This window comes from Panthera pardus, unplaced genomic scaffold (genome assembly GCF_024362965.1).
Source record: "Panthera pardus isolate Hobbes unplaced genomic scaffold, ASM2436296v1 HiC_scaffold_22, whole genome shotgun sequence".
Classification (NCBI taxonomy): domain Eukaryota; kingdom Metazoa; phylum Chordata; class Mammalia; order Carnivora; family Felidae; genus Panthera; species Panthera pardus.
The window spans coordinates 50,627,065-50,654,388 of NW_026526788.1; the positions used below are offsets into that span (position 1 = coordinate 50,627,065).

General features: G+C 41.5%; 1 protein-coding gene across 2 annotated transcripts in view; it reads right to left on the minus strand.

The window, feature by feature from the left end:
* HTR7 (5-hydroxytryptamine receptor 7) overlaps window positions 1-27,324 on the minus strand; it is an 84,428-nt gene that overhangs the window by 2,036 nt on the left and 55,068 nt on the right. The window contains exon 2 of one of the 2 annotated variants that reach the window (XM_019445051.2): window positions 5,924-6,682. In XM_019445051.2, the coding sequence (XP_019300596.1) occupies window positions 5,924-6,682 (759 nt within the window). Of the gene's footprint in view, window positions 1-5,918; window positions 6,683-27,324 lie in introns of both variants that reach the window. The other variant, XM_019445052.2, reaches the window with a different exon arrangement.

Genomic DNA, 27,324 nt, shown 5'->3' on the forward strand with positions numbered 1-27,324 from the left:
GATGCCTCCACTCTCGAAAATCCCTGCAAAATACTATTGTACGTGCCCCGCGTGAAAAGGATAATGATGACCGCTTATGAGAAGTGTTCCTCCCTTCGAGCCTAGGGGGGTGCTTCATAGAAAGACAAGTGTACAAAGGCCAGGAAACCCCATCTCCCTCACCTCCTTCCTCCCGGATTCACGGAACTGGCATGAGTCACGGAGGAGTCTTGGCCAACAGCTGAGGACAAGACTCTTTCTCCTTGGTGTAGAGCCACATTCCCTCCAGGTCCACACTCCCCTAACTCTTTACCTTCAAAGGACTCAACTTACTGAACACCACATGTGAGCTTGAGACCTAAGTCTATCGGGGTTGTGGGGACCGGCCCTGCACCCCTGGGCTTTGCCTCCCCATCTCATCGACAGTGCTACTCTCACTTGGTTCTCAAAACTGGGCAGATGGGTTTGCCTGGTGACAGGCTCAGTTTCTCCAGAAGACACCGTCTCTTGCTTTGTCCGTCACCTCACGGAATGGTGCCTAAAGAGAAGCGCCACACTTCAGCTCAAACCCGCAGCCCTAGGCTCCTGGGTTTGTGGGGACAGGCACCGGAGACAGGCCGTGTCCCTGATGATGCTCTACGCCTATTCTTGGCCTGGGGCCTCGGCTGGTTCTCCGCACAGAGGGCAGACTGCACTTCTTTGCAGCTCAGCGCAGCTCGGCTCACATCGGTTCGGGAAACGGACCGAATCCCTCCAGTCCTCAAGCCGTAGCACCATCTCCCAGGCCCCCCTTCCCTTGCCACCCGCCTACCAGCCAACTACCAAATGTTCAGACATCCTTGGCCTCTTTCCTGTGTCAATACCCCCCTTCTCATGTAGGCCCTTGTGGCAGGAGACCTCACGTTCATATTGGTCTCTTAACCCATCTCCCGTCCCCTATTGTGAAGCCCCATCTACACTGCAGTCCTGCTCTCACTCCTGTTCAAAAGCCTTCATCTCACCTCCTACCCGCCTGGACCTCCGTGCTGACTCTACCCAGCTTCCAGGTAGTGCTGAAGACCTGCCCCAGTTTCCTTATCTACCTCCCTCCACATCTGTGCCCCTGTGTCTACACTGTCCCGTCTGCTATGAGTAGACTCAGCCCTACTTCCACCCCTGCCATTCCTTCTTGTTAAATTCCTGCTCTTTATTCAAGGCCCACTCCAACTACCACCTCTTTCAGGATTTCTCTCTAAAACATTCCCCCAAGGCTTATTTTTCTTGTATACCCATCTGTACCGTTTGATGTTATTTGGTGCAGTATGTATCTACTCAGAAAACAAAACAGTATGTTAGAAAAAGCATGAGAGGCCAATTGCCCGCCTTTCCTATTTTAATTTTTTTTAAATGCTTGTTTCTTTTTTGAGAGAGAGAGAGAAAGACCGAGCACGAGCGGGGGAGGGGCAGAGAGAGGGAGACACAGAATTTGAAGCAGGCTCCAGGCTCTGCGCTGTCAGCACAGAGCCCAAAGCGGGACTCGAACCCACAGACCTGAGCCGAGATCATGGCCTGAGCCGGAGTCGGATGCTTAACCGACTAAGCCACCCAGGCACCCCATTGCCTTTCCTATTTTAAAGAGATATTGCAAAGTTAAAATGCAGGTAGCTGCCAAAGCATGACACAAACAAACTGTTATTATTACTAACTGATGATTTAATAAAGAGCCAAATTATAGTTAGTTAATGATGAGGAAACTACTACCATGGGGGTGGGGAGGGAATCCCCGAAACAGCAAACTTTTTGTTCATTTCTGCCATTAAGGCAACGTCCCACCACAGAAACCCAGAATTTCAGGGCCTTCTAGTTTCCACTAGGATCCATTTTGTTGTTTTGTTGTTGTTTGGTTTTTGTTTTTGTTTTTATCACTGGTTTCCATAAAGAAAAAGCAGAATCACCCTGAACTCCAAAGCCACAGCGCTAAGCGTGGGGCAGCAGAGACAGAATTCGTAACAGGAACCCAAGATTATTCTGCTATCGCTCACCGCTGAAATCAACAGGATTATAAAAGTCTGTTTTGAAGAGAAAGACACTCTGATCACCAAGGAGAAGAAGGGAGAGGGGAAGGAAGAGCTACGTCAGCACAACTCCGTGAAATTCCTTTATATGGAAGTATTTCATACATTGCTTTTCCATATAGTTCACCATAATGGTGTCCAAGAACCAAAGCTGTCACAACGTGACACGTAAAAATAATCGATGGTGATTCAAAGCAAATCCATAGATAAGGTTGTCAAATTAAAAAGAAAAACAAAAGGATCCCTGCTTGTGTCACAGTATCACACTTGGTTTTGTATAACCAGATTCGAACACTTGTGAAAAGGGGACAAAGGTTATAATTTAGAAGTGAATTAAAATTACCAGTGAGACACACAGAGCTTTTCTCTCTATCCACTCCCTCCATCAAGGAAGATTCCTTACTGCCTGTTGGACTCCTGAGTCTTTCGTTACACTGATCAAGAAAACGGGAAGAAATGGGTAGATATCTGGAAAGAACAATACACAATCTAGTAGACTGTTTACACCGAGAAGGAAGAAAACTATTATGTAGGGGGAAAAAAAAGAGCCAAGAAGGCAGAGTTAGAACGAGAGTAGAACCCAAGCAGCCAGAGAAGGAGGAAAGGGCTGGAGAGACTGGAGGGAGGACCCTTGAGTCTACAGGCTGGCCAACAAGTGTAGGTGCTGAATAGAAAGGCAGGGGGTGGAGACAGGATCCTGAGAAGGTTTGCTGTGAGCTATGGATTTGACACTAATCATTGTTCCAGAAACTCCAGGAGAGTTATGAGTTGTTTGGGTCATCCAGCTAGTGTGTGCCTGAGCGCAAGCATGCAGTGTGGACTGCACGCGTTACTGGTCTCTTACTGGTTACTAGTTACTAGTCTCTGGTTACTAGTCTCTTACTAAACACCACCGCCACATCTCCTGCCACCCTGGCCCACCGGACTATGAGCTTCCAGAAGCAAGGCCCGCTCACTTCCTCATCTTTCCATCCCCCGACGTGCCTGGCGTCATGCCTTGCACAGAACAGGCCTCAAATGTTTCTGGAGAAAACCAGCCACTGGAGAGACTTTACTTCCAGCCTCCACCTTCTGACTCATCTCACCTTGTGTCCCTGGATCAGTCTGTCACTTTGATGATTCCCATTCTCCTATTTACAGAGATTCAGTCAAGAGCTCACGGCTGTCCACACTAGGGCTTTGCAACGTCAGCATTACAGAATCGACGGTGGGGTAATTCTTTGCTGAGGGAGGCTGCCCTTGCATTCCAGGATGTTTAGCAGCATCCCACTAGAGGCCGGTAGGCCCTCCTCTCCCCCAACTGTGACAACCAAAAATGTCTCTAGACACTGTCAAGTGTCCCTTGGGGGCAAAACCAACTCTGGTTGAGAACCACTTGTCTACACTAAGACCCCAAATTCCTGGGGCCAGAATGGAAGAGGCTTCATAATTTCATCTCATGCTACCTTTGAGTTGTCATCTCCAAATCTTGCCCCACCCCAGTGCTCAGCATCAGCCAGACTGTCCTTTGCATAAGGTCCCACACTGCTGCCTTTACATTTCTACTCTCCTTTAGCTATAAATGCTTGATTACTTTCAGAGACATACATGAGACCACATCCTCCAAGGTCTTCCCTGGTCAGGGTTAGGGTGAGCTCTGAGTTATGTTCCTCTGCTTTGAATCCCATAGCTTTTCCTGTTGCCACCTTTCTTTCATTCTTACTACGAACAGGATGAGTGTGCATATGTGTATGTTTATGTTTGGTCTGTCCAATAGAAATATACGCAGGATGGGAAAGATCATGCACTTTCTACATCCTTCTCAATGTATGGCAGAGTTGTAAGCAAGAACTTAAAAAGGAGCCTTCACACATTGGGTGGACTAGAAAGCTGCCTGGTATAGATTCTTTCAATCAGCAGCTATTCCAACTCTCTTATTAGACATTTCCTGAAGTTGGGGCACCTGGGTGACTCGGTCAGTTGAGTGTCCAACACTTGATTTTGGGTCAGGTCACGATCTCATAGTTAGTGAGATCGAGCCCCACATCGGGCTGAGCACTGATAGTGCGGGGCCTGCTTGGGATTCTCTCTCTCCCTCTCTCTCTCTGCCCCACTTCCCTCTCAAAATAAATAAATAAACTTAAAAAAGAAAAAAGTCCTGAAGTTAACGGATATTTAGGCCAATTATTCCAAATGATTTTCAGATTCTATAATTATAAATAAAATCAATAACACCAAATCAAACAGAGAGAGATGTAATGAGAGGATAGTGATTTTTCTTAGACCAGGGGACAGCAAACTATGACCTGTGGGCCAAATTCACCTGGCTGCCTGTTTTTGTAAATAAAGTTTTACTGGTACAGGACCGTGCTCATTTGGTTACTTATGTCTATGACTGCTCTCTCACAACAAAGGCAGAGATGAGTAGTTTCAAGAGACCTACAGCTGGCAAAGCCTGACCTACTTACCATCTTTTTCACAGTAAAAGTTCACTGACCCCTGTCTTAGACTAACAGGAAAATAATATCCAAGCCTCCATAAAAAGCTATGGACCCAGAGGCAAGTATGTTCTGTTGGTGAAGTCAGAGAACAGTGGAGCTCCTAGAAGTTTTTAGTCATTGGTGGTGGAGTTGGCGGTAGGTGGCGGGGGGCAGTGTGGGGCGGGGGTGTATGCTAGGTTTGGAGCCTCTGGCACTTTGGTGTCCTCCTGGAGCGGGGCTGCTCCCCTGAGACAGCTGGGAGCAGGAAGGTATCCTTTGCCATGGTTGTTACACATGCTCATATGTGTATATGTTGTCACACGTATTACATAAAGGAATGTAATATATGAAGAGTTAATGGAAGTCAGATTAAGATGATGCACTAGCTCACTGGGGGGCCACCTTAGTCTCCAGCTCTGTTACCTCGTCTGCCAAATGAAGGGCGTGGACAAGATGGCCACGGCGGCCCACGGTTCTCTGGCTGCTCCCTCCCTCCAGGTCGGGTGAAAAGTAGCACCTCCTACTCTCCTGTCCAACACTGCTCTGCTCTCTCTCTCTCACCAGCACCTTCCGTCCTCTCATCCCAATTTCTTCGCCCCCCCAAACAGCTTTCCCACAGGAGGACGTGGCCACTGCCTCAAATTTAAAGCAAAATCGGGTGTGGCCAGCTGAGCGCCCTAAAGAACTCTCCTGTCTCCTTCCTGCTTTACGATGCCAAACCCACCAGGTGCGGGCTGCACAGGGAACACCCACCTCCTTGTCACCGCTGGCCCTGTGCAAATCCCCTTTCAGATCCCAGCACCTACTGCAATCGCTCCTGGGAAGGTCACCGAGGCCTCCTAGACAGACTCAGCAACATTATGGGTTCTCTCCTCCCCCGAAAGGTGGGCAACGCTTCCTAAAAGCTCTTCAGGCTTTCAAGACTCGGCCTCATCCTGGCACGTCCCCATGCTGACCGCTCTCCTTTGTCCCGGGCTGCTTCCTTTTAGCCTGTATGAATTTGCTCCCTTTCTCAAACGACTTTATCAGCCAAGGATGAGGTCATCAAAACAGCTTTACTGGATGGAAGAGGAACAGCAGTGAAAGCAATAGTGTTTCAAGGATGGGAGATCCGGGACACGATCTGGATGTCGTTGATGGGAAAAGGATGGGACACAGCACCTTCCTTGTCCCATCACACCGCCTGCAATTCGTCAACAGATCAGTCCTGTCCTCCAGTCCCGCAAAGTACCCGACTTTGGCTTTGGGGATTGGGAATTCTGTTGGGCGGAGGACTGGAGTTCACGGCATTCGCAATCCTGACCCGATCTGCTTGGTAGAACATCAGCTAGCCCTCTGGGATACGCTTCAAGAAGTTCCATGAAAGGGGTTGGGGGGGTGGGGGGGGGGGGTGGGGGGGGAGAAAAGGAAAACAGTGATAAACGACCTTACAGCACAAACTCGGGTCTCTCCGGCCTCTCGGCGAGCTTCAGGGCCTCATGCATGCCTGCGGCCGAGAGCTTGCGGTTGATATTCCGGTACTGGCACTGGAGCAGGCTGCGGTAGGTGGTCCTCAGGTCCCGGTTGAAGAAGGCATATATAAAAGGGTTAATGAGGGAGTTTGCATAGCCCAGCCACAGAAATGTCCTCTCCACCCACAGCGGGATGCAGCTGCAGGCGGTGCCGCAGATGAAGGGTCTGGCCGTCGAGAGGAGGAAAAAGGGCAGCCAGCACACGGTGAAAGCCCCGACGATGATCCCCAAGGTGGTGGCCGCTTTCTGCTCCCTCTTAAAGATGGAGATGTTTTTCCTCTCGTGTTTGAGGAGTCTCGAAAGGTTGGCACACTCCTCCACCTCCTTCTGGAGCTTCACCATGCCGTTCAGGGAGATGATGCTGTCGGGCTCCTCGGGGCGAGGGAAGCCGGGGAACTTGTGCTTGGCGGCGCTCTTGCGGGCGGCCTTGTAAATCCGGTAGTACATGAACAGCATGACCGACATGGGGATATAAAATGCCACTGCCGTGGAGTAGATGGTGTAGCCGAAGTCCTGGCTGATCAAGCACACCTTGTCATCGTTGACGTTCTTAGCCCATCCGAAGAGCGGCGGTAACGTGATGGAGGCAGAAAGAAGCCAGACGGAGAGAATCATTTTGGCCATGCACTTCCCATTCTGCCTCACCGGGTACGTGAGCGGCCTCGTGATCCCAAGGTACCTAGGTGAGAAATGGAAAGCGGACATGTGACCCTGGGATCCCACCTGAGCAGCGAGAAGCACGACTGGCCAGGTGTTAGGCTTTACACCCGGCAGTCCATTCCTCGGGACAGCCCTTCGAGGCAGGCACCATTATTCCCATTTTACAGAGAGGCAAACTAAGGCTCCGAGATGTTACCTACTTCTTTCCAGGTCACAATTAGCCCGAGGTACTGCCAGGGGTCAGCGTGGGAGCCCTCTATGATGCCAGGCCATGCTCTCCTTATCCTTTGCAGCCTACTCCACACAGTCAATGAACTAAAGATTAAACATCTGCCCTCCCCCCGCCCCACCGCCACCAAAATCAGCTGGGAACAAAATGTCAAGTCTGACGTGGGATGTTGTGACACATCCTCACAAATTAACCAAGGTCTACCACACTCTGATAGTATACACCCACTGATCTCCTGGGTTGTCTTAATTCACACAGGCTTTTAATTCATTTTAAGTTCCCCTTTGCACTGTAGCAAAAGCATTTCCTAAGGATCACAGAGATTTGTGAGATATTAAGGAAATCCTAGGGTTTTGGAATGCAAAGCAGCAACTGATCATTTTTTATGCCCAGAAAATTCTCACACAAGAGTAATTTCAGAAGAACAATCTATAAAATAAAAACAGCCTACCTCGTCTCTCCTCTCCTGAGAAGGATCACAAAAAAGGGGCACAATTCTGAAAAATATGAGGTAAAGCCAACGTTTTTTCTGTGCTTAGTTCTAGATAGAGAATAAATATTTCTCCGTCTCCGTTATCAAGGATTTCCAATGCAAAAGAGACTCAGCAAACAGAAAACATACACAGCAAGATGTTTTACCAAATGTTTAATGGTTTTCAGCTTTCCAAATTCGTTTTCTTCTCTGTATTTAATGGTCTTAGCTTCTATTTGGAGGAGGATGCCAAGAGCCCGTAAGAAGCCAAGACAGGTAAAAGCTGATCATTTTGTTGGTTTTTTATTTCATGGATGTATGTTAAAGATGCACTCTTCACACATGAAAAGGAAGGGTACAGAGTCCCCCAACTTACCAACAGGTTATTTTCTGAAAGTCTCTCAGTTGGTAGGTTGAAATTTTAAAAATAATTGTTTTGTGCTAGACATAGCCTCATGTGTTTTGCTTACATTACCCCACAAAAGTCGAAATCATGCTTTCCCAATGAAAATTAGCATCACTGCAGCACTTATAACAAGTTAAAACGGAAACATCAGTAAAGAGGAATCGGCCATATTTGCTTATTTGTCGAGAGTATTTATTCACTCCTTCCACAAATATCAATCGAGCTCTTTCCATATGCCAGGTGCTGTCTTCAAAGTTGGGGATACGGCAGTGAATAAAAGAGACAAAAATCTTGAATGCACTTGGGGAAATAATGTTGGGTTGAACAGGAGGACTGAGCTTCATGGTAATATTGAAGGGACCTCCTGATTCTTTCCAAGGATTCGGGTGTTACTGGCATGGCTTCTTCATTTCACAACCTCTAGGTCCCTTTCCCTGATAAAGCTAACCCACAAGCAGTATCCCTAGGCTTATCAGGCAATGTTAGGACTAAGTTTTGGCTCTCAAACAGAATGAAGGACGAGAAAGATGGAGGTTTTCCTGAGAATGCAAGAATTAGAGCTGCAAAGGAGGGAAAGAGAAAATGAGGCAGGAAGTAGGCAGCAAGGGAGGAAGAGGGGAAAGAGAGAGCAAGGAAGGGAAATGTGGAGTAGACTGTGCCATTTTGGAATTATCTGAAATTATCTGAGTTTTAAGCTGTGGAGAAAAACTTTAAGACGATAAAAAATAAAAATAAAAAAAGGTAGATGAGGAAACCCCTGAAGAAAGGTGTTGGAACCAATTTCTCTGGTTCAGGTTTTTCCTGCTGCAACTGCTTTGCAGACCTCTGTTTTCATATCTCATATTTGCTCTCTAACAACTCCTGTGGATGTAGCCTTTTGGCTTCTTCCTGGTTTCCCCACTGCCCCGGCAAGCCTTTGCCAGGACTTGGATTTTGATTTGATTATCTTCTCTCTTTGCCTGTAGCCACAGGCAGAAGCTGCTTGTTTCCAAGCCTGGATCTAGCCAACCCAGGCAGGAGGTGCAACAGGAGACCAGTTCCTACAGTTCCCCAGGTGGCCACCAGATGGCACTGTCAGACCATCTTACACCTACTTATGGGGGGGGAGGGGAGGGGGTTGGGATGTGGGTAGTTAGGGCAGGTAGGTGTCTACCAGAAGGAGGAAGTAGGATCACTCTCAACAAGAAAAGTTATATTTTATTTGTGGGGTCATATAAAATATTAGCAAGCCTGGAATTCACAGCCTCGTAGACTCCTATTCTTGAAGAAGTTGGTTCAGTTTTCCCTTCCATTCTTCCCATAGTCCTTACTTAAACAGGGAATTCTATCTTCAGGCTTAATTAAATCCACCCTTTCTTCTGCTCACATAAATAATATGGAATTCACAAAGATTATACCTGAGAGATTGAGTACCAAGGACATCTCACAATATTAAATAATCTCATAAGCACAGCATGCTTATTCATTCTAATACACTTAGTTTGACTTATACTGCATTTCCATGATGGGGGTCAGCCCACATTTGGTCCTTCCTGGAGGTACAAATTATATTGCATAAATTCCTATTTTAGAGTCCATTCTCAAGTCATGTCCTACACTAAGGCAATTATATTTACTTTTTGAGTCTCCTGGGTACCACCTGGTGAGACTTTTGAAGGCTAAAATCCACCAAAAGATGATTTAAAAATATGTATGAGTGCTCATTAAAGTGTCTGGAAATAAAATAAATAAACAAAAGTCAGTACTTTTTAAAAAATCAATTAATAATTAGAAATATTATGAGAGGAAATAACTCTATTCAAGACAACAGTCAACTAAAATATCTAGTTAAATGTTTTAAATGCCAGAGCCTATATGAAGAACACATAAAATGCTACTGAAAGACCTAACTAAAACTAAAATTCAGTATTATAAAACTAAAAACTAAAACTCAGTATTATAAAAGTGCCAATATTCCCTCAATTCTACAACTATATATAATTTTACAAAAATATGTTTACAAAGAGTATACACACACACACACACACACACACAAATACGATTATACATTAATATTGGACCACCCTACTTGAAATTTCCAGCAGGGCTTTTCTTAATTTGACCAAATGATTTTTAAGTTCATCAAGTAAACATGGAAAAAACAAAATCTGAAAAAGAAGAAAACTGAAGGGATACTTATTCCATAAAAAAAAAAAAAAAAAAAAAAAAAAAGTATAAAGCCGGGGCACCTGGGTGGCTCAGTCTGCCTTTGGCTCAGGTCATGATCTCAGGGTTTGTGGGTTAGAGCCCTACAATGGGCTCACTGCTGTCAGCACAGAGCCCACTTTGCATCCTCTGTCCTTCTCTCACTCTGCCCCTCCACCGTTCATGCTCTCTCTCAAAAATAAATAAAATAAGAAAGAAAATAGTGTAAAGCCACAGAAACAAAACACAGTAATAGTTATTCAGAAATAGGTCAACTGAATAGAACAGAGCCGAGAAATAGATTCAAATATATAAGGGAATAATATAAGAAAATGAGTCACTTTAAATCAGCAGTAAATTGGGTATGTATTCTTGAAGTCTGACAACTGACTAGCAATTGGGGGTAAGTAAAAATAAAACTGGCTTATCTTTCTCCTTACTCAAAAATAAATCCCAGATGGATCAAAGATTATCATGTAAAAAAATTAAACTCTAAGGCTACTATGAGGAAATATGGGTATTTCTGCAATCCTGGAAGGAAAATCATCATTCTTAACTACGATACCAAAGCTTAAAACTACTAAGTGACACAGTAATAAATTTTGGACAAAAATTTTATATACAGAATAAGAACAAATAAGTGACATTTAGTTTAAATTAAAAATCACTGTGTGCGGAGTTAAAAGTCAAACGACAAACTTGGAGTCCAAATAAGAAAAACTCAATATTCACAGATCTCTTACAGGTCAATGAGAAACAGGCAAAACTATCCCAATAAAAATACTGAAGGGGTTTAAACAAAGAAGAAATAGGGATATCCAACAAGCACTTGGAAATATGTACAATTTCATTCAGAATCAAAGAGATGCACATTTTGAAACGATGACAGAATTTTTGGCCATTTGTCAATTTTTAAGAAAGACAAAATCCAATATTGAGAAAGTGTGAAAAAAAACCACGCACTCTATCATTTTTCTAGGAGGAGTTGCGACTGAGATAACCATTCTGGAGGGCTGTCTGGGAATTGACATACATCGGCATTTACCTCTCGGCTCAGCAATCAGGCTTCCAGGAATTTAAGAATATAACTGTACAAGTGCAAAGTGATAAATGTGCAAGAATGTGAACTAAACACATAACAGAGAGGGAGAAGCTGCAGTATAAATGTCTATCAATAGGAGGTTAAATTAGGGAGTATATGCATGTATATATAGATACATGGATATATATGGATACATATATATGGATAGATATGGATAGATATGGATATATAATGTAACCACTAAAAATTATCAGGTACTATTGACTGACATGAAAGCACACAAAAGTGGATAGAAAACAATGTCTAGCCCTAAAAGACAAGTAACAAGTATTAATTTTTTTATGTAAAACTAGATGTGTGTATGAGTGAGTGTGTGTCAGTATGTGTGTGTATACTGAGATGCCTAGAAGAAAATCTACCAACTATAAATGGCACTTTTATCTGAGTTATAGAAATTTGAGTAGTTTTAAATTTTTTCTTTTTCCTTTTTTTTTTTTTTTTGGAAAGAGAGAGAGTGTGTGCACATGTGAGCAGGAGAGGGGCAGGGAGGGGGAGAGAGAGAGGAAGAGAATCTCAAGCAGGCTCCACACCCAGCACAGAGACCAAAACAGGGTTCGATCCCACCACTGTGAGATCATGGCCTGAGCAGAAATCAAGAGCAGCTGAGCCACCCAGGCGCCCCTCTTTGTACATTTCTATGCTAAATGTTTGTTAACCGTATGTAAAAGAAAGGAAGGAAGGAAGGAAGGAAGGAAGGAAGGAAGGAAGGAAGGAAAGAAAGAAAAAAAGAAAGAAAGAAAGAAAGAAAGAAAAGAAGGAAAGAAAGAAAAGAAAGGAAGAAGAAAGAAAGAAAGAAAGAAAGAAAGAAAGAAAGAAAGAAAAGGAAAGAAAGAAAGAAAGAAAGAAAGAAAGAAAGAAAGAAAGAAAGAAGAAAAACCATTTTGATTCTGAGAATACAACAAAACATTAAGGAGGATTCTGTGATTCCTAAGTCACCTAAGTGATTTTGACAATACAGATGACCTGGTTCATAAAATCTTTAAAAAGCTGATAATTAAATCTTAGATTGTGTTATTTGATTAACTTTCCACAAGTGTTTTATTACATTCATAAATTCACACAAAGGAAACAGAACTCACCAGCATTCGAAATCCCATAATTAGTATATAAAGTAATACTGGCATTCAAGGAAGTGTTTGTCCAAATTATACATTCATTCTCCCAAATCTTGTATAGTGTAAGTCTTACTTTTGGGATGGGGGGGGGGGGGGGGCGGTGAATGAGGCAATCTAGATTGATTCTGAATATTCCCTAATATGCATAGTTAATATCTGTCATACTACCTTTTATGAACATTTATGCTCACTGTTAATTAGAAAGCAGGGTGCTTATAAAGCCTTCAGAATTTAACTTTAAAATGCATACAAATGTGAAAATACATTAAATCTCAGAGACAAAGTCACCAAAATATTATATAATTGAGAAATGCATGCAACTCACAATAGGGGCTCTACTAAAGAAGGGGTTTGTAGAAAAAGAGGGTTAGGGAGTTCTAATCTAGGGAGGGGGATTAGAAAGCAAATTAACTCTGCTGCCTGTCTTCCATTCTAACTGTATAGAAATTATAGATAATGGTTCTTCAATTAAACGGCTTCTGAGTTTTGCTGCTATAGAATAATAATTTAGGGGGTAAAAGAAACAGGATAGAATTACACGTCAGGGAATGTTAGGCTTAAAAAAGTTTTGCACATTGAGGACACCATTTGCATGAGAACTCTCCTCCTTACAGGTGAAATCCATAGCCTGTCTCAGTGGTTCCCAAAGTTGTCAGGATATCAGAATCACTGAGAAGTTTTTGAAACATACAGATTCCCAGATCGCCATCCATAAACTCTTTGTTTTTAATTTTTTAAAAGTTTATTTATTTTTTTGGCAGGGGGAGGGGCAGGGAGATAGAGGAAAACACAGAATCTGAAACAGGCTCCAGACTCTGAGCTGTCAGCACAGAGCCTGACCTGGGGCTCAGACTCTGAAAGGGGAGATCATGACCTGAGCGGAAGTCAAACACTTAACCGACTGAGCCACCCAGGTGCCCAACACAGATTCTCTTTCAAGAAGGTCTGGAGGCCCAAGGCTTTTTTGTATTTAGGGCTGTTCTGTTCTTTATCCCCCCTACTGCTCTCAGAGTAGCCTACCCTTGTTCAAGTACAGACTTCACTCTTGTATGAAGGACTTTACTTTCGCTTTACATATTTCACCTTAATGGTTTGCTTCCAGTTTGGCCCAGCAAGACATCATGGATCACATCTCCATTATCCCAGCTGTTACTTCTGTCTCCCAGTTGTGTGCTACATGCAAGTGAGATAAGCATGGTTTTTATGTCTTAATGAACTTGTAGATTTTTTCAAATGCACAGTATATAGCAGGGTTTTGTAAACCTTTCTGACAATAAGAAATAAGAACAAATATTTCTTATAAGAAATATATTTTCCACAGTCACTCAGTACACAGAGACTTATGTATACAAATAAGAAATTGAGGCATACATATGTATACATACGTAGGTATGCAGACATAGACCTGCATATGTTTGTATATGAAATTTGAAACAAAAATTTCACAATAGCAACTTACCATTATAATTTGCAATTCACTCTCTTCCATGCTATTCTACTTCAGATTTTTCCAATGTTGGTCTTAATGCACTCAACTGATTTCATGACCCAATAATAGATTAATGACCCAAAGTTTAGTAATTACTGGCCTTTGATAGACATACGGAAAGGCGTTAAATATCACAAGTCATCAGGGGAAATGGAAATTAAAACTCACTGAGATACCACCAGCACCCATCAGAATGGTGACAATTAAAAATGATGATGACAATGATGGTAAAAATTGCAGCGCTAAGAGTTTTGTGAAGACAGGAAGCAACTGTCATTCTCCTACATTGCTGGTGGGCATATAAATTGATGCAGTAACTTTGGGAAGCTATTTTTTTAACATGTATTAAAGCTGATTTTAATCAAACATAAATATATATATATATATATACACGCTATATACACATATATATGTATATACAGGTTATACATAAAGCTTATATATATATATATATATGTGTGTGTGATATATATAATCTCCAGCAATTCTTCTAAGTATACTATGAACATTCATCAAAACACCAAAATACCTGCATAAGAATGTTCATAGCAGCACTAATGATAAGAGCCCCAAATGAAACCAACCCATTCCACAGGAATAAAATAAGTACAATTCTACAATAGTACAATGGGTATGTAAATTGTGGTATATTTATGCAATAAATTCTATAAAACAACAAGAGTGAACCAACCAACTACTGCTTAATGCACCAACATGAATGCTTCTCACAAACATAATATAGAGCTAAAACAGCGAGAAAAAAAAAAAAGAACACACATTTCAAAAAAAAGGCAAAACTCACATATAGTACTAGACACGAGAATAGTGGTTACCTTGAGGGGACAGGGGATGTTAATGAGTAAAAGGGAGCCTAAGGAAAATTTAGAGTTCTGGAAATGTTCTACTTCTTTATCTGGGTGTGTTACGTAAATACATCCACTCTGTAGAAATTAAGTGAGCTGTGTATCATGATTCTGCAGTGTTGGGAATATAAATAAATAAGGTTAACATTAAAAATTAAAAGTAAAATTTTAAGATCACATCAAACTTACCATTTGCCATTAACCTACATGTTGACCTGTTTTCTAAACTGCTGTTATAATGGGGTTCCACTACACTTTTAAACCATTTTCATCAGTGTTTCCAGGCTGTAATTACAGTCAGGACCAGTAAACATTCTAGATCCTAGATTCCCCATTGTGGCCTCAGTATTGAGGAAGAAAACTGGGCGGAGGGGGCGGGGAGTGGGGGGAGGAAAAAATACCAAAAACACCAATAAAATTTGGAAACAGAATAACAAAAGCTTTTTCTTTGAAAAAGTAAATTATAAGAAATGATAGTTCCCTGTAGGGAGAAAATTAGGCTTAATTAAAGCAAATCACTTAAAGCTAAAAGTACTTTTTAAAAATTCATCTATTGTATTGGTTTGCTGTCGTTACATAATTCATTACCACAAGTGAGTGGCTTAAAATAACACCAAATCAGCAGGTGTTCTCATAATTCTGTAGGTCAAAAGACTGGACACAGCTCCACTGGGTTCTCTACTCAGGGTCTCATGAGGCTGAACTCAAGGTGTCGGCTGGGGCTGAGGTGTCACGTGAAGAGAACTCTTGCAAGCGTTCATGGTCGGCAGAATTCACTTCCTGGATGCTGCAGAACGCATAAAGGTTGCATCTTCAAGGCCAGCAGGAGAGCACCTGCTACATGTCTCAGTCTCTCTGATCTTTAAATCCTCTTTGCAAAGGGCTCACCTGATTAGGTCAGACCCGCTGATATTGAAGGGGAAGGAATTATACAGGGCATACACACAAGGAAAAGAGAATCTCGGGGCCATGTTACAATTCTGCCCCCCACCGATACTCACTGATAACAGAAGCTAAGGATACAGAAAAATTTCCACCCAGTGAGCTCAACAGAGATCTATTTACTCCTTACTCAAGCTGACACAAACCTTCCACTGAGACTAATCTTGTCTGTACTCTATTGTAAGGCAATTGTTTCCTGCTGAATTTTCCATCATTCAATGCAAAACAAAAAACAAAAAAAAAAAACAAAAAAAACACCCCAAACATAAGTTTTCTCTTACCATCAACTCAATTTTTAGCTACCTAATATGTAACACTCTTTGTCTATCAAAAACTACCTAACGATTTTTTTATAATTACATAAAGTCATGAAAATAAATAACGCAAGAGATTAATAGTGACCCCTGAATTATGCTTGGTGTTTAATCACTTCAGTTGTGTCTGAACTTACACTAAAGTCTGAATTTTCCCACTGAAGAATCTTATTCCTCAGAAAAAGAGAGAAATGGAAAGGTAAAGAGTGAGCCAAAATGTTACCAACAACAATAAAACAAAGGAATGGCAAAAAACTTTAGTTAAAACTTCAAAACAGTACAGGCAGGGAAAAAATATGTATTTTGTTTTATGATAGTACTTAGTGGCTTCTAAGTGCACACTGCCCCACAGAAGCAGTATTGAAGAAAAAGGGTAAGTGAATAAAATCCTTAAATGTCTGACCAGGATTTATTTGAAGTAAATTGAGGTGACGAGGAGCCACTGTAAGGTAAAGCCATGAAAAATCATCAACAAGGGGAGCCCCGACATATCGTTTTAGCAAAGGTGAGAAGGGGCACAAAAATTTGTTATCTTTCAAGGCACTGAGGTTGAAATGGGAAATACACCAAGGTCCATAAGGCGGGTAAATCCTTAGCAGGCATAGTGGAATGTGCTCTGATCGGGACCTTTAATGAGGATGCAGAATAAAGAACAGTCCTCCACTGAGGCCTTTCCACTCAGCTGCAGTGAAGTCCAGTCCCTCTCCCTCCCCCAACCCTACACCCTCAGGCTACAGAAAAGTAGATACGATGAATAGCTTAAAGCTTAAAGCGAGGAAAATAACTGCTATTGAATGAGACAGAACATCAAGGTGAATTCAACTACATGATGTCAGAACAAACATTAAGATTTAAATAACTCACATTAAGAATGAGCCAAATGGGGAAAAAAATGTTACAGCATCTATACAAACATACTACAATAATAGCAGTGAAAGAAGAAAGCAAGAGAACACACAAAACTGTTGAAAAGCCAAATGAAAAAGAGAGCATACCCTTATATTAGAAGCAGTCTTCTTACAAACACTTTTCATTGTAAAGGACCTCAGTACAGCTGACCAAGTACAGCTGACCTTCGAACAATTCAGGGGGTAGGGGTGCTGTCCCTCCATGCCATCGAAAAGCCATATTAACTTTTGACTCTCCCAAAACTTAATTACTAATAGCCTACTGTTGACCGGAAGGCTTCCGGATAACGTAAAGAGTTGATCAGCACATATTTTTTTACGTAATATGTATTATATACTGTACTCTTATAAAGTAAGCTAGAGAAAATAAAATGTTAGGAGAATCTCATAAGACAGAGAAAATACATTTACAGTATGTACTGTCTTAATTTTTAAAAACCCATGTATAAGCGGACCCATGCAGTTCAAACCAGTGTTGGTCACATATATACGTAATCACTAAAGCAGAGGCTCAAAGATGAGAGGTTGAAAACAGCAGAATGAGACAGAAAAAGAGACTGTCATTAAGGAAATAAGTTGAGGTCAAAACACCACCAGTTCAGGTCTAACAGATAAATCAGAAGCAGCTAGGAATAGAATAAACACACTTGAAAAGCATATCACTGGCATGAAATGAAGGCTGAAGGTAAAATAAAACAATGCAGAGGGAAAAATGTATTCATGGAATTAGAGGGAAGGTGATAGACAAGGAGGACACACAAAGATAATACAACAGAAGGATAACTGGTGCTCCCAAAAAACAAAAGAACCCAACAAACAAAATGACAACAACAAAATATAAGTAGAGGTGCAAAATGTAAAAAGTACACAGGGATACAGCATAGGATATTTTCCTTAAATCCATGAAAGAGGTTAACGTCATGATCAGAGGGAGACACAACACAGCTGGAAAAAAATGGCATAGAATTATCATCAACAAGACCTAGCCAGGTAAAGTTATTGAACTTCAAGACACGGAAAGATGTGGGGCGCCTAAATGGCCCCCCAGTTAAGGGGTGGACTCTCGATTTCAGCTCAGGTCACGATTTCGCGGTTTGTGAGATGGAGCCCCACTTCAGGATCCACGCTGACAGGGCACAGAGCCTGCTTGGGAGTCTCTCTCTCCCTCTCTCTCTCTCTCTCTGCGCCTCCCCCGCTCACATTTGCACTCTCTCAAAATAAATAAATAAACTTAAAAAATAATAAAAATAGGGGCGGTTGGGTGGCTCAGTCAGCTGGGCATCCGACTTCGGCTCAGGTCATGATCTCGCGGTCAATGAGTTCGAGCCCCACGTCAGGCTCTGTGCTGACAGCTCAGAGCCTGGAACATGCTTTGGATTCTGCCTCCCCCTCCGTCTGCCCCTCTCTCACTCGCACTCTGTTCTGTCTCTCAAAAATGAGTAAACGTTTAAAAAATTTTTTTTAATAAATAAAAATAAAAATAAATAAATAAACACATGGAAAGTCGTATGCAGGCATCTACAATGTAAAAAGAAATTAAGAATTGTCTGAAGGGAAAACAATCGGGCAGATTCAAACATCATCATTCCATAATGGAACATAACACAAAGATGTCTAGAAAGCTGTGAGTGTGCAATAACGTTATACCTGTTATTTAATGTTATAAAGTCAACAAGTAGACATTCTCAAACATGAAAGAATTTGGGGAATATGGTACCCATAAATTCATTTCGGGGGGACGGGGGATAGGACGAAATTCATCAACCAAAGGATGAGTCAAAATGAAGAGAACCAAAGGAACCATGATTATCACTGAACCTGTTTAAATGTAGAACGAACACCTGTGGGAATTATATTAGGAAAACAGAATGTGTATCTTACAAAGTCAAAATAGCAGAAGCCACAAGAATCAGGAACTGAGGAGAGTGGTGTAGGATACAGTGTTAGAAGACTGATCGCTTCAACTTTCATAGTAGGGAACAACTAACACTGTCTATAAAATTTTAACATATAGTTTATATAAATCCAACTTCTTGATGGTTGCATATTTTTGCCATTATCTTCATGTAATCTTTGAGGAACTAACAGATCTAAAATTATAGCCCTTACTTCAGGTTTTTACTTCCTTCATTTTAATTTTATTTTTCTTTTAAATTCAAGTAAACTGTGTTTTAATATTTTGTTAGAATAACAGGCATAATATGATCTCCTTCTTATAATTTTTCCCTCTGTCAACTTTCTGCCTCTCTGTCTGCTGAGTCAGTCAACAAGAGAGTCAGCAATCCTTCTAAGTGAATGGAACTATAAAGAGACCTCAAAACGATACTCACAAAGTGTTAGCACTTTTTTTTTTTCCTTCATCTGCACAGGGAGAGTTTAGATGATTTGCTCCTTCCTTGTGTTTTTTACAAATGCTTGAAATCTTTATGCTGAGCATATATAATTTGTACAAAATTAAATTATTTCTCTAAAATAATGAAAGTCCTTTTTAAAAAAAAATTATGGTTTCAGCCGGTAATTTCATTCACCTGCCAGTTGGTCCTTCTTTACAGATCTCTCTATAAACTTGGCAAGTTTGGGATTAGCTGCTGATTTAGCCATACTCAATTTCTCAGAAAATTGTGCAAATTATCTTTGCACTGTAAGTTCTCATTAACTTCTTGAAATGTCAAGTACATCTTGGGAGGAAGCCAGTTCTGGGCATCTTAACAGTCTAATCTCCTAACGAGCTGTGGTGGACTACAGGGGGCTACATATTCTTTGCCACTCTGTCTTTGAGAGGTAAACTCTTCCCCTTTACTTTATTCTGGGCTAGGCTTGTGACTCATCTTTTCCAGCAGAGAGTGGGGCAAGTGACGTGTGACTTCCGAAGCTGTGCCTTACGAGATCTGTGGCTTCTGCCTTCACAGCTTGGAAACCTCCCTTTTGGAAGCCCACCACGCTGCTAGGGAAGCCCAAGCTAAGCATGTTAAGAAGGAGAGCACCGTGGAGAGGAGCACAGAGGAGGCAGACACGTGAGGAAAGCTTTCTTGGATCTTCCAGTCTGGCCCAGACAGCAGTTGGGTCCAACCAAGTAAATAAGCCCTTATGATGCCATTTTGTGTCAATGAACCACCCACATGAACTCCCGACCACAGAATTAGGAACAGTAATCAATAAAATAAAGTTACAGGGTGGTTTCTCATTCAACAACAAATAACTGAGACAGAACACCAATGCCATATTCTAATTAGCACGTGATCTCAGAAATTGTATTTGCTGACAAGCACTTCACCTCACTCTTGGCATCTGCAGCCCCTAAAAGTGAGCCACAAACACTCACTGGTGTTTGAAGCAACTCCAAAATTCATTCTACGCCTTCCTTCACTTGGACTCCAGCTTAACTGATTCATTTGTTCAATCAAAGAATGTATCCTGGGTACCTACGATACGGTAGGTACTGTTTAAGGACTGGGAATACAGTAGTGAACAAAAGAGACAAAAATCCACGAAGCTTGAATCTAAAAAACCAAACAAGTGAACAAACAAAAACAGAAACCCAAGGATAAATAGAACTGGTGGTTGCCAGAGGTGGGGGGCGGGGGGGGGGGGGGCGCACGCTGGAGGGATAGGCAAAATAGGTAAAGGGAATAAAGAGGTACACATTCTGTAACTTTTCAGATCCAAAATAAGTAAGCCACGGGGGTGAAAAGCACAGCACGAGGAAGAAAGGCAATAATATCGCAAGATCGCTGTGCAGGGACACGTGGTGAGCACACTCATGGTGGTGAGCGTCGCCTCATGTTCCAAATTGTCCAATCGCTATGCTGTGTGCCTGAAAATAATGGGACTTGGTGTGCCAACTATACATCAATATAAACAAACAAACAAATAAATAAGTGGAATTTTAAAAAATCTCTGAAGCTTACAACCTGGGGTGGGGCAGAGAGATCATAAATCAGTAGTCAGAATATACAATAGGTCAGAAATGGTGTAAGTGCAATGGGGAAAAACGAAGCTGGGGAGGGGAACAGAGAGTGGAGGATGGGCTGGGGGCAAGCTGCAGTCCAGGTGTGCACTGTGATCCCTGAAATGCGGTGGCAGACTGCCCAGCCTTCCTTGAAAGGCTCTCCGCTCTTCACTTGCGTGGCACCGCGGTCACCGGTTTCTCTACCTCAGGCTGCGTGGAGAAGCACCGTCCCCACATAGCAGCTAGATGACATTCAACGTCTGGATAAAAGGAAAACAGTTTACTTATTTCTGGTTTTTAAATGTTTATTTTTTATTTTTTTTTTTTTATTTAAAAAAAAATTTTTTTTGACGTTTATTTATTTTTGAGACAGAGAGAGAGACAGAGCATGAACAGGGGAGGAGCAGAGAGAGAGGGAGACACAGAATTTGAAACAGGCTCCAGGCTCTGAGCTGTCAGCACAGAGCCCGACGCGGGGCTTGAACTCACGGACCGTGAGATCATGACCTGAGCCGAAGTCGGACGCTTAACCGACCAAGCCACCCAGGCGCCCCTTAAATGTTTATTTTTAAGAGAGAAGGACGCGTGCGCACGCAAGTCAGGTAGGGACAGAGAGAATCCCAAGCAGGCTTCACGTTGTCAGCACAGAGCCTGATGTGAGGCTTGAACCCATGAACCGTGAGATCACGACCCGAGCCAGAATCAAGAGTCGGACGCTCAACCAACTGAGCCACTCAGGTGCCCCTAAAATGAAAACAGTTTAAACCCTGCATCAGGCAGATCTGATTTGAATTCTGGCTCTGTCCTTTTTACTAGCTAGAGTACTCTGAAAAGGATACTCAGCCATCCCAAGCTTCTGCTGCCTCACATGTGACAAAGGGGGAAAGAATGGAGTCACTTTGACGGTTAATGAGAAGGTGCATGTGAAGTTTTCACACCACCCACTATCTAACAGACGCTCAAAAAATAGAGCTGACTTCCTTCCCTCAGAACCCCATTTTAAAGAAAGGAACTGGCAAATAAGCCGGCAACAGGAGTTGATCCCAAAGGAGAGGAAGAGGACTATAATACAAAGCATCTGGGAAAGGAAGAGCAGAGGGTGGTTATGCCCCACATACGAGAGCTTGGCAGGGCAGGACAGGGGTCTGTGGGACTTGTTGGTATGAGGGCTAACTGGACTCGAAGTGGGCAAGTGGCAGTATGAATAGAGAAAAGAAGACAGAAGCAGAAGGTACTATTGAAACAGAGTAGATAGCACTTAGAAAATGATTTAGCAAGGACTGGGCGGAAAACCGAACTAAGGGAAAGGAGGAGTTGAAGAAGCTCATCAGTTTTCAAGCCAGGCAGACTGGGAAGAGGGTGGGGCCATTATCTGAAATAAGCCATTCTCAGCCTACAGCGACCCACCTCCCAGCACAAGAGGTCTCTGAGACAGAAATCGAGGGGATTATTCATGACCTCTTCAGACCCAGGGGACATTGCTCTATCCGCATCATACTCAACAGCTATGCGGCCCTTAGCATGTATTCACTGGCTGCTTCTTGGAACTTCCCTTGGCTCAGTACTGACCCACTCTCCCAGCTCTCTGGCCCACTCTTGCCCAGTCTTCTTGGCTGCCTTGTCCTCTACTCTGGGGCCCTTAGGTTTTAGAATTCTTCCAGGCTGGGTCCCAACCCCACTTTCCTTCCAACTCTGTATTCCCTAGTTGTGCTCATCCATTGCCAGTGCTTTAAAACCCTCTATTGGCTGATGATCCCAGCCCAGACTTCCCCATGGAGCTCCAGACTCACAAGTCCAGCTGCCTCCTTCACATCTCTACTTTGATTATTTCTAAACCATCTTATGCACGACTTCAACAGACTTTTTTAAACACCTTCATGGGTCTAGCACCATCTCAACAGGTCTAGTCATCACTTCCACAACCTGAGCCTCCTTCTATTTTCCCAACTTAGTGAATCCACCTAAGGTTATGGTTCAGGAACCCTGGGAGTCATCCTGGACTCCTTCTCATTCGTCATTTCCCCTGCATATTGGCCCAGTCCCGCCTATTTCACCTCCTCAGTAGCTCTAAAACCTACCTACTTCTGTCTCCACTGCCACCATTCTGGAATCATTATCTTGCCATGGATTATGGCAATGGCCTCTAAATTGGCCTCTCATACCTATTCTTCTCCTTCCTAATCCAATCTCCTCCTACATCCAACATGATCTTTTCTTTTTTTAATTTTAATGTTGAATATGTAACATCTTCACATACTTAAAAAATTAAAATAAGAGTGTATACTGAGAAGTCCCTTGCTTCAAATCTTGCCCCATCCTCCTCACCCCCTATACCCTGTATGTATCATTTTTATTAGAATCTTTCGTACACTTCTACCTTTTCTTTGTACAAATGCCAGCAAATAAGAATATGATTCTTCTCTTCAACTTTCTTATATATAGAACAGCATACTGGATATACTGTTTTGTTCATTGCTTTTTTCACTTAAAAATATATCCTCGAGATACTTTTACACTGGTGCATCAAGAGCTCCCTTGTGCTTTTTTTAGAGCTGAATAGCATTCTATTGTGGGACTTTGCCATCATTTATTTATCCAGTTATAAATAAATAATGGTATAAATAAATTCTAATGGTATCCACAACATTCATACTCGCCTGTCCACCAATCAGAGCCAAAAAGAAATCCACACTTGAGATGCAAACACCCAGGCAGAAAAAACACAAAACAACACCAGTGTCTTCCTTGTGATGTCAATTCTCAAACTTAGTGGCCACCTGTCCTTTGGTCGGCCTTTGAAGAAAAGGGAGGACGTTGTTGGCCAAGTCTGGTATTCAGCTACTGACGATCCCACTGACAGAGCAAAGAGCTGATGTTTCTTTCTACAAGCCAAGAATACTCCCATTAACTGGAGTCTGGAGCCTAGTTTGCAAAAATCCTGCAATGGCTCAGGGTGTGTGTCCCTGAGCCATCCTTGCAGAAAAGACAAGAAGACAGATTTCTTCAATGTAGCTCAAGTTGCTGCACTATTTGAATGTGAGCATTATTTTCCTCCTACTTCATGAATATCATACTCGATAGTCTAAACTCAACAATGTTCGAGTTTTTAAAAAGCACATAAAAATATGGCACCTAGACCTCTGGGGAAGACGTTTATTTCTGTATTTAATACTTTGATAACACCATTTTCCTTTCTGAAATGAATTGTATGGAAAGTTATATATTAAATTTACTCTGTGTTCTCTTTCTGATTTATTACCATTGATAATTAATTTGCCCATTTCCATTTATCTTCCTCCAAAGCAATCAACTAGCAAATATATTTTAATCTTGAAATGCATATTATATATGCATAATTTCAATGTTTTCTTTCTGAACTAGATTGCTTATCTGCTCTAGGCCTATCACAAATGTTCACATATTTCCACTGAAATAGAATATAAACCGGCACATAATTATCAAAATGTATTTTCTGGTTTAAGTTTTAGCATAATAAGCTTTGGACCTTATAAGTACCTATACAAAATATATACTTGAAAATAATTATGAGAATGAATGAACAAAAGAATTTTTAGAATTAGAAAATCAATTATATAATATATTCCAACCTAGAAACATAATTTTAAAAATTAGATTCTAAAAACTAAAGGAAAAATAAAACAGTAACAACAGAAATTGTTGGCAAAATAACAAACACCAAGAGTGAGTTTGTTGAACAAAATGAATAAAATTGAAAAGACCCTTTGTAGACTATTAAATGAGAAAGGGATGAAAAGAGAAAAGAAATGAAAGAGAAAGAATATCGCATTTAAAAAGATCAACAGCTTTCAAAGTAAACTAAAGCCTAAAACAAAGATTTTTTTTTTAAAAAGAACCTTTTGGTAAGAATGATAAATCACTGCTTGTATAAAAACAGTATTTAGGAAGATAATTGAAAACTGCTTACAAAATTACCATAAAATAATTCAAAAACTCCTAAATTTAGACAGAATTAGAGCAAAGTTCTAAAAACAAAACTGCACATTGTAACAGCATAATTTTTGTTCTGATCTGCTTAATAATCTTAATATCTACTTATCCACCTTAAAAAAAAAAGCATACAGGCATCAGGTATTTTGGTTGGTTACTTATTCTCTTCTTTAATATTAATCCTTTATTCTCATAGCCTTTCAGTATTTTTTCCTTAAAATGATATTACTCTACTGGGTTGAAATGGTATTCAGTACTAGCCGCTGACATAAGCCAACATAGTCTAACCACTTATATGTCTTCCTCTTAGAAACACAAGATTTTTCTCCTCTTCTTCCTTCCCCTTTTAGCACACTTAACCATTAAAAAACCACCACAACTTTAATCCAGATACCCTTCTTCCCCTTAGCCCCTTTTTCCATGACGTATTTTACATGAAGGCAAAACTCTTCCAGAATAAAAAATTAAAAAAAAAAAATCACAGCTGATAAGCTTATTTTCTACTCGTATGGGGAAAAATTTAGGTTTCTTTTATACACGTGTCTACCCAGAAACCCAACCCGCTTTGTGTGAGTTTAATGAAATATGGCATATACTTTTCCTTTTATCCCCAGAATGATTATGCTAAAAGACTAAGAAGAGAAAAAATAATTCTGCCTCATATTTTCCTAGCATTTGAATACTACTAGCTAACATTTACCGAGCACGCAAAACGCCAAGCTGTGTTATAAATGCATACTTACGGCTTTGGATTCGGTCCTTGCAGCCCTATATGGTAGGGATTAGCCACATTTCACAAATGGGGAAAATGAGGCTCTGAGAGGTTAACTTACTCTCCCAATGATTTCACACGGCTAATAAAGCTCAAAACTGGATTTCAAACAGCTTTTTTTCTGACTCCAGAGCCTCCTCCTAACTAATACATATTTTCTACTTAATCATTTACAAGTCACATCTGTCTACGTGCCCTCGTATAATCCCTCTTTTTCCATTTATGTTGGAGAATCATTGCAAGTCTAGTTGGAAAGAGCTTAGAAGCCCGAACTGACTCAATTCAGAAATTCCCATTTAGAACATCCCAAGCTTTTGGTTAAACTCATACATTGCTGGAAAAGTCATAGCAGCTTAAAGCAAACAGCTATGCTGTTGGATAGTCACATGTGTTTAAAAGTTCTACATTAGGTATAGGACGAATGTGCCTTTCGATGGTTCCCCTCTGTGGGTGCCATTCTTTTAGAGCAACTGAGAATAATTGTCAACCTTTTTTATATGACAGCTATTCAGATGGCTTCAGACATTTATGATCCCTTTTCACTCTTCTGTTCAGTTAGGTCTTTTCTATGGAGATGACAGAACCCTGAGCTCAAACAGGAGTAAAAAAGAAGGCAAATATAATGGCTTATGAATAAAGAAAGTTAAGATTATGTTTCATGCATGTCTTGATCCAGGGCTCAAATGATGCACTAGAATCTGGGTTCCCTGCAATTCTCATCTCTACACTCAACCACATGGCTCCATTCTCAAACTCAGCATATGGCAATATGGCTGCCAGCAGCCACAGAGTTATATTTTGTAAGGTTCAGCCTGATTCAAAAGTGTACTCTCTCCCAGAAAACCCAGAAAAGTCTTTTTTTGTTTGTTTTTTTCATTTTATTGTCTCTGATTCATTCACATGCCCATCCCTGAGCCAATCATACAGGTCCGGAAAACCACACCCTTCCCACCCAATGGCCAAGTTGGGGTAGCATCCACTCCCCCTAAAACACACAGAGTAAGAACAGGGTGGGGTAGTTTCCCACTAAAATAATAGTTGTTACACACACCTTCCTTCTTTTCAGTAGAATTTGTCAGCAACCTTACAGCATGACTACAGAAGTGAACTCAGGACTCCAAATGTGTCTGAATCATCGCAGATGACATAAAAAGAGGAATCGTTTTTTTTTTTTCTTCTTCACATTTTTGTTTTATATTTATAATTCAAGTTTATATAATTATATTGATAATTCAAAGCATTTCTTCTTTGGGGAGCTTAGGTGGCTCGGTTGGTTAAGTGTTCGACTTTGGCTCAGGTTATGATCTTGCATTCGTGAGTTCAAGCCCTGCATTGGGCTCTATGCTGACAGCTCGGAGCCTGGAGCCTGCTCTGGATTCTGTCTCCCTCTCTCTCTGCCCCTCCCCCACTTGCACTCGGTCTCTTCCTGTCTCAAAAATAAACAAACATTAAAATAAAAAAGAATTCAATGTATTTCTTCTTTTTTGGAGTTGTTCTTAAGTTCTGAGCCAACTATGTCCCTAGCCTATTCCTTAGGGAGACACTATTATACAACAGTATCTCTTATTATGACTTCTGCACTTTTGTCTGACAAGTTTATAATTTGGACGCTGCTTCACCTGAATTTTGTTACAGTGTCGCATCAGTTACATTTGGCTGGGAAAAACATTTTCAGAAAACCCAGCTCCAAATGACCTAACCAATGAAAATGATTTATGATAGCCCCAAACAAGAAGTCACAAAGTAGGACATCCCTGAGACAGTTAATTTGTCAGCCCGACAACATCATCAGGGACTGGGTTTCCTTCCAGCTTTTGAATCTGCCATTCTCAGTGTTCAGACGCAGCAGCTCCAGGGACCTAATATGGCTACTGCCATGCCAAGCATCACACACAAACCAAGACCAGTAGCGCTGTGGCAGACCAACATACCAGTCCTTCATAAGCA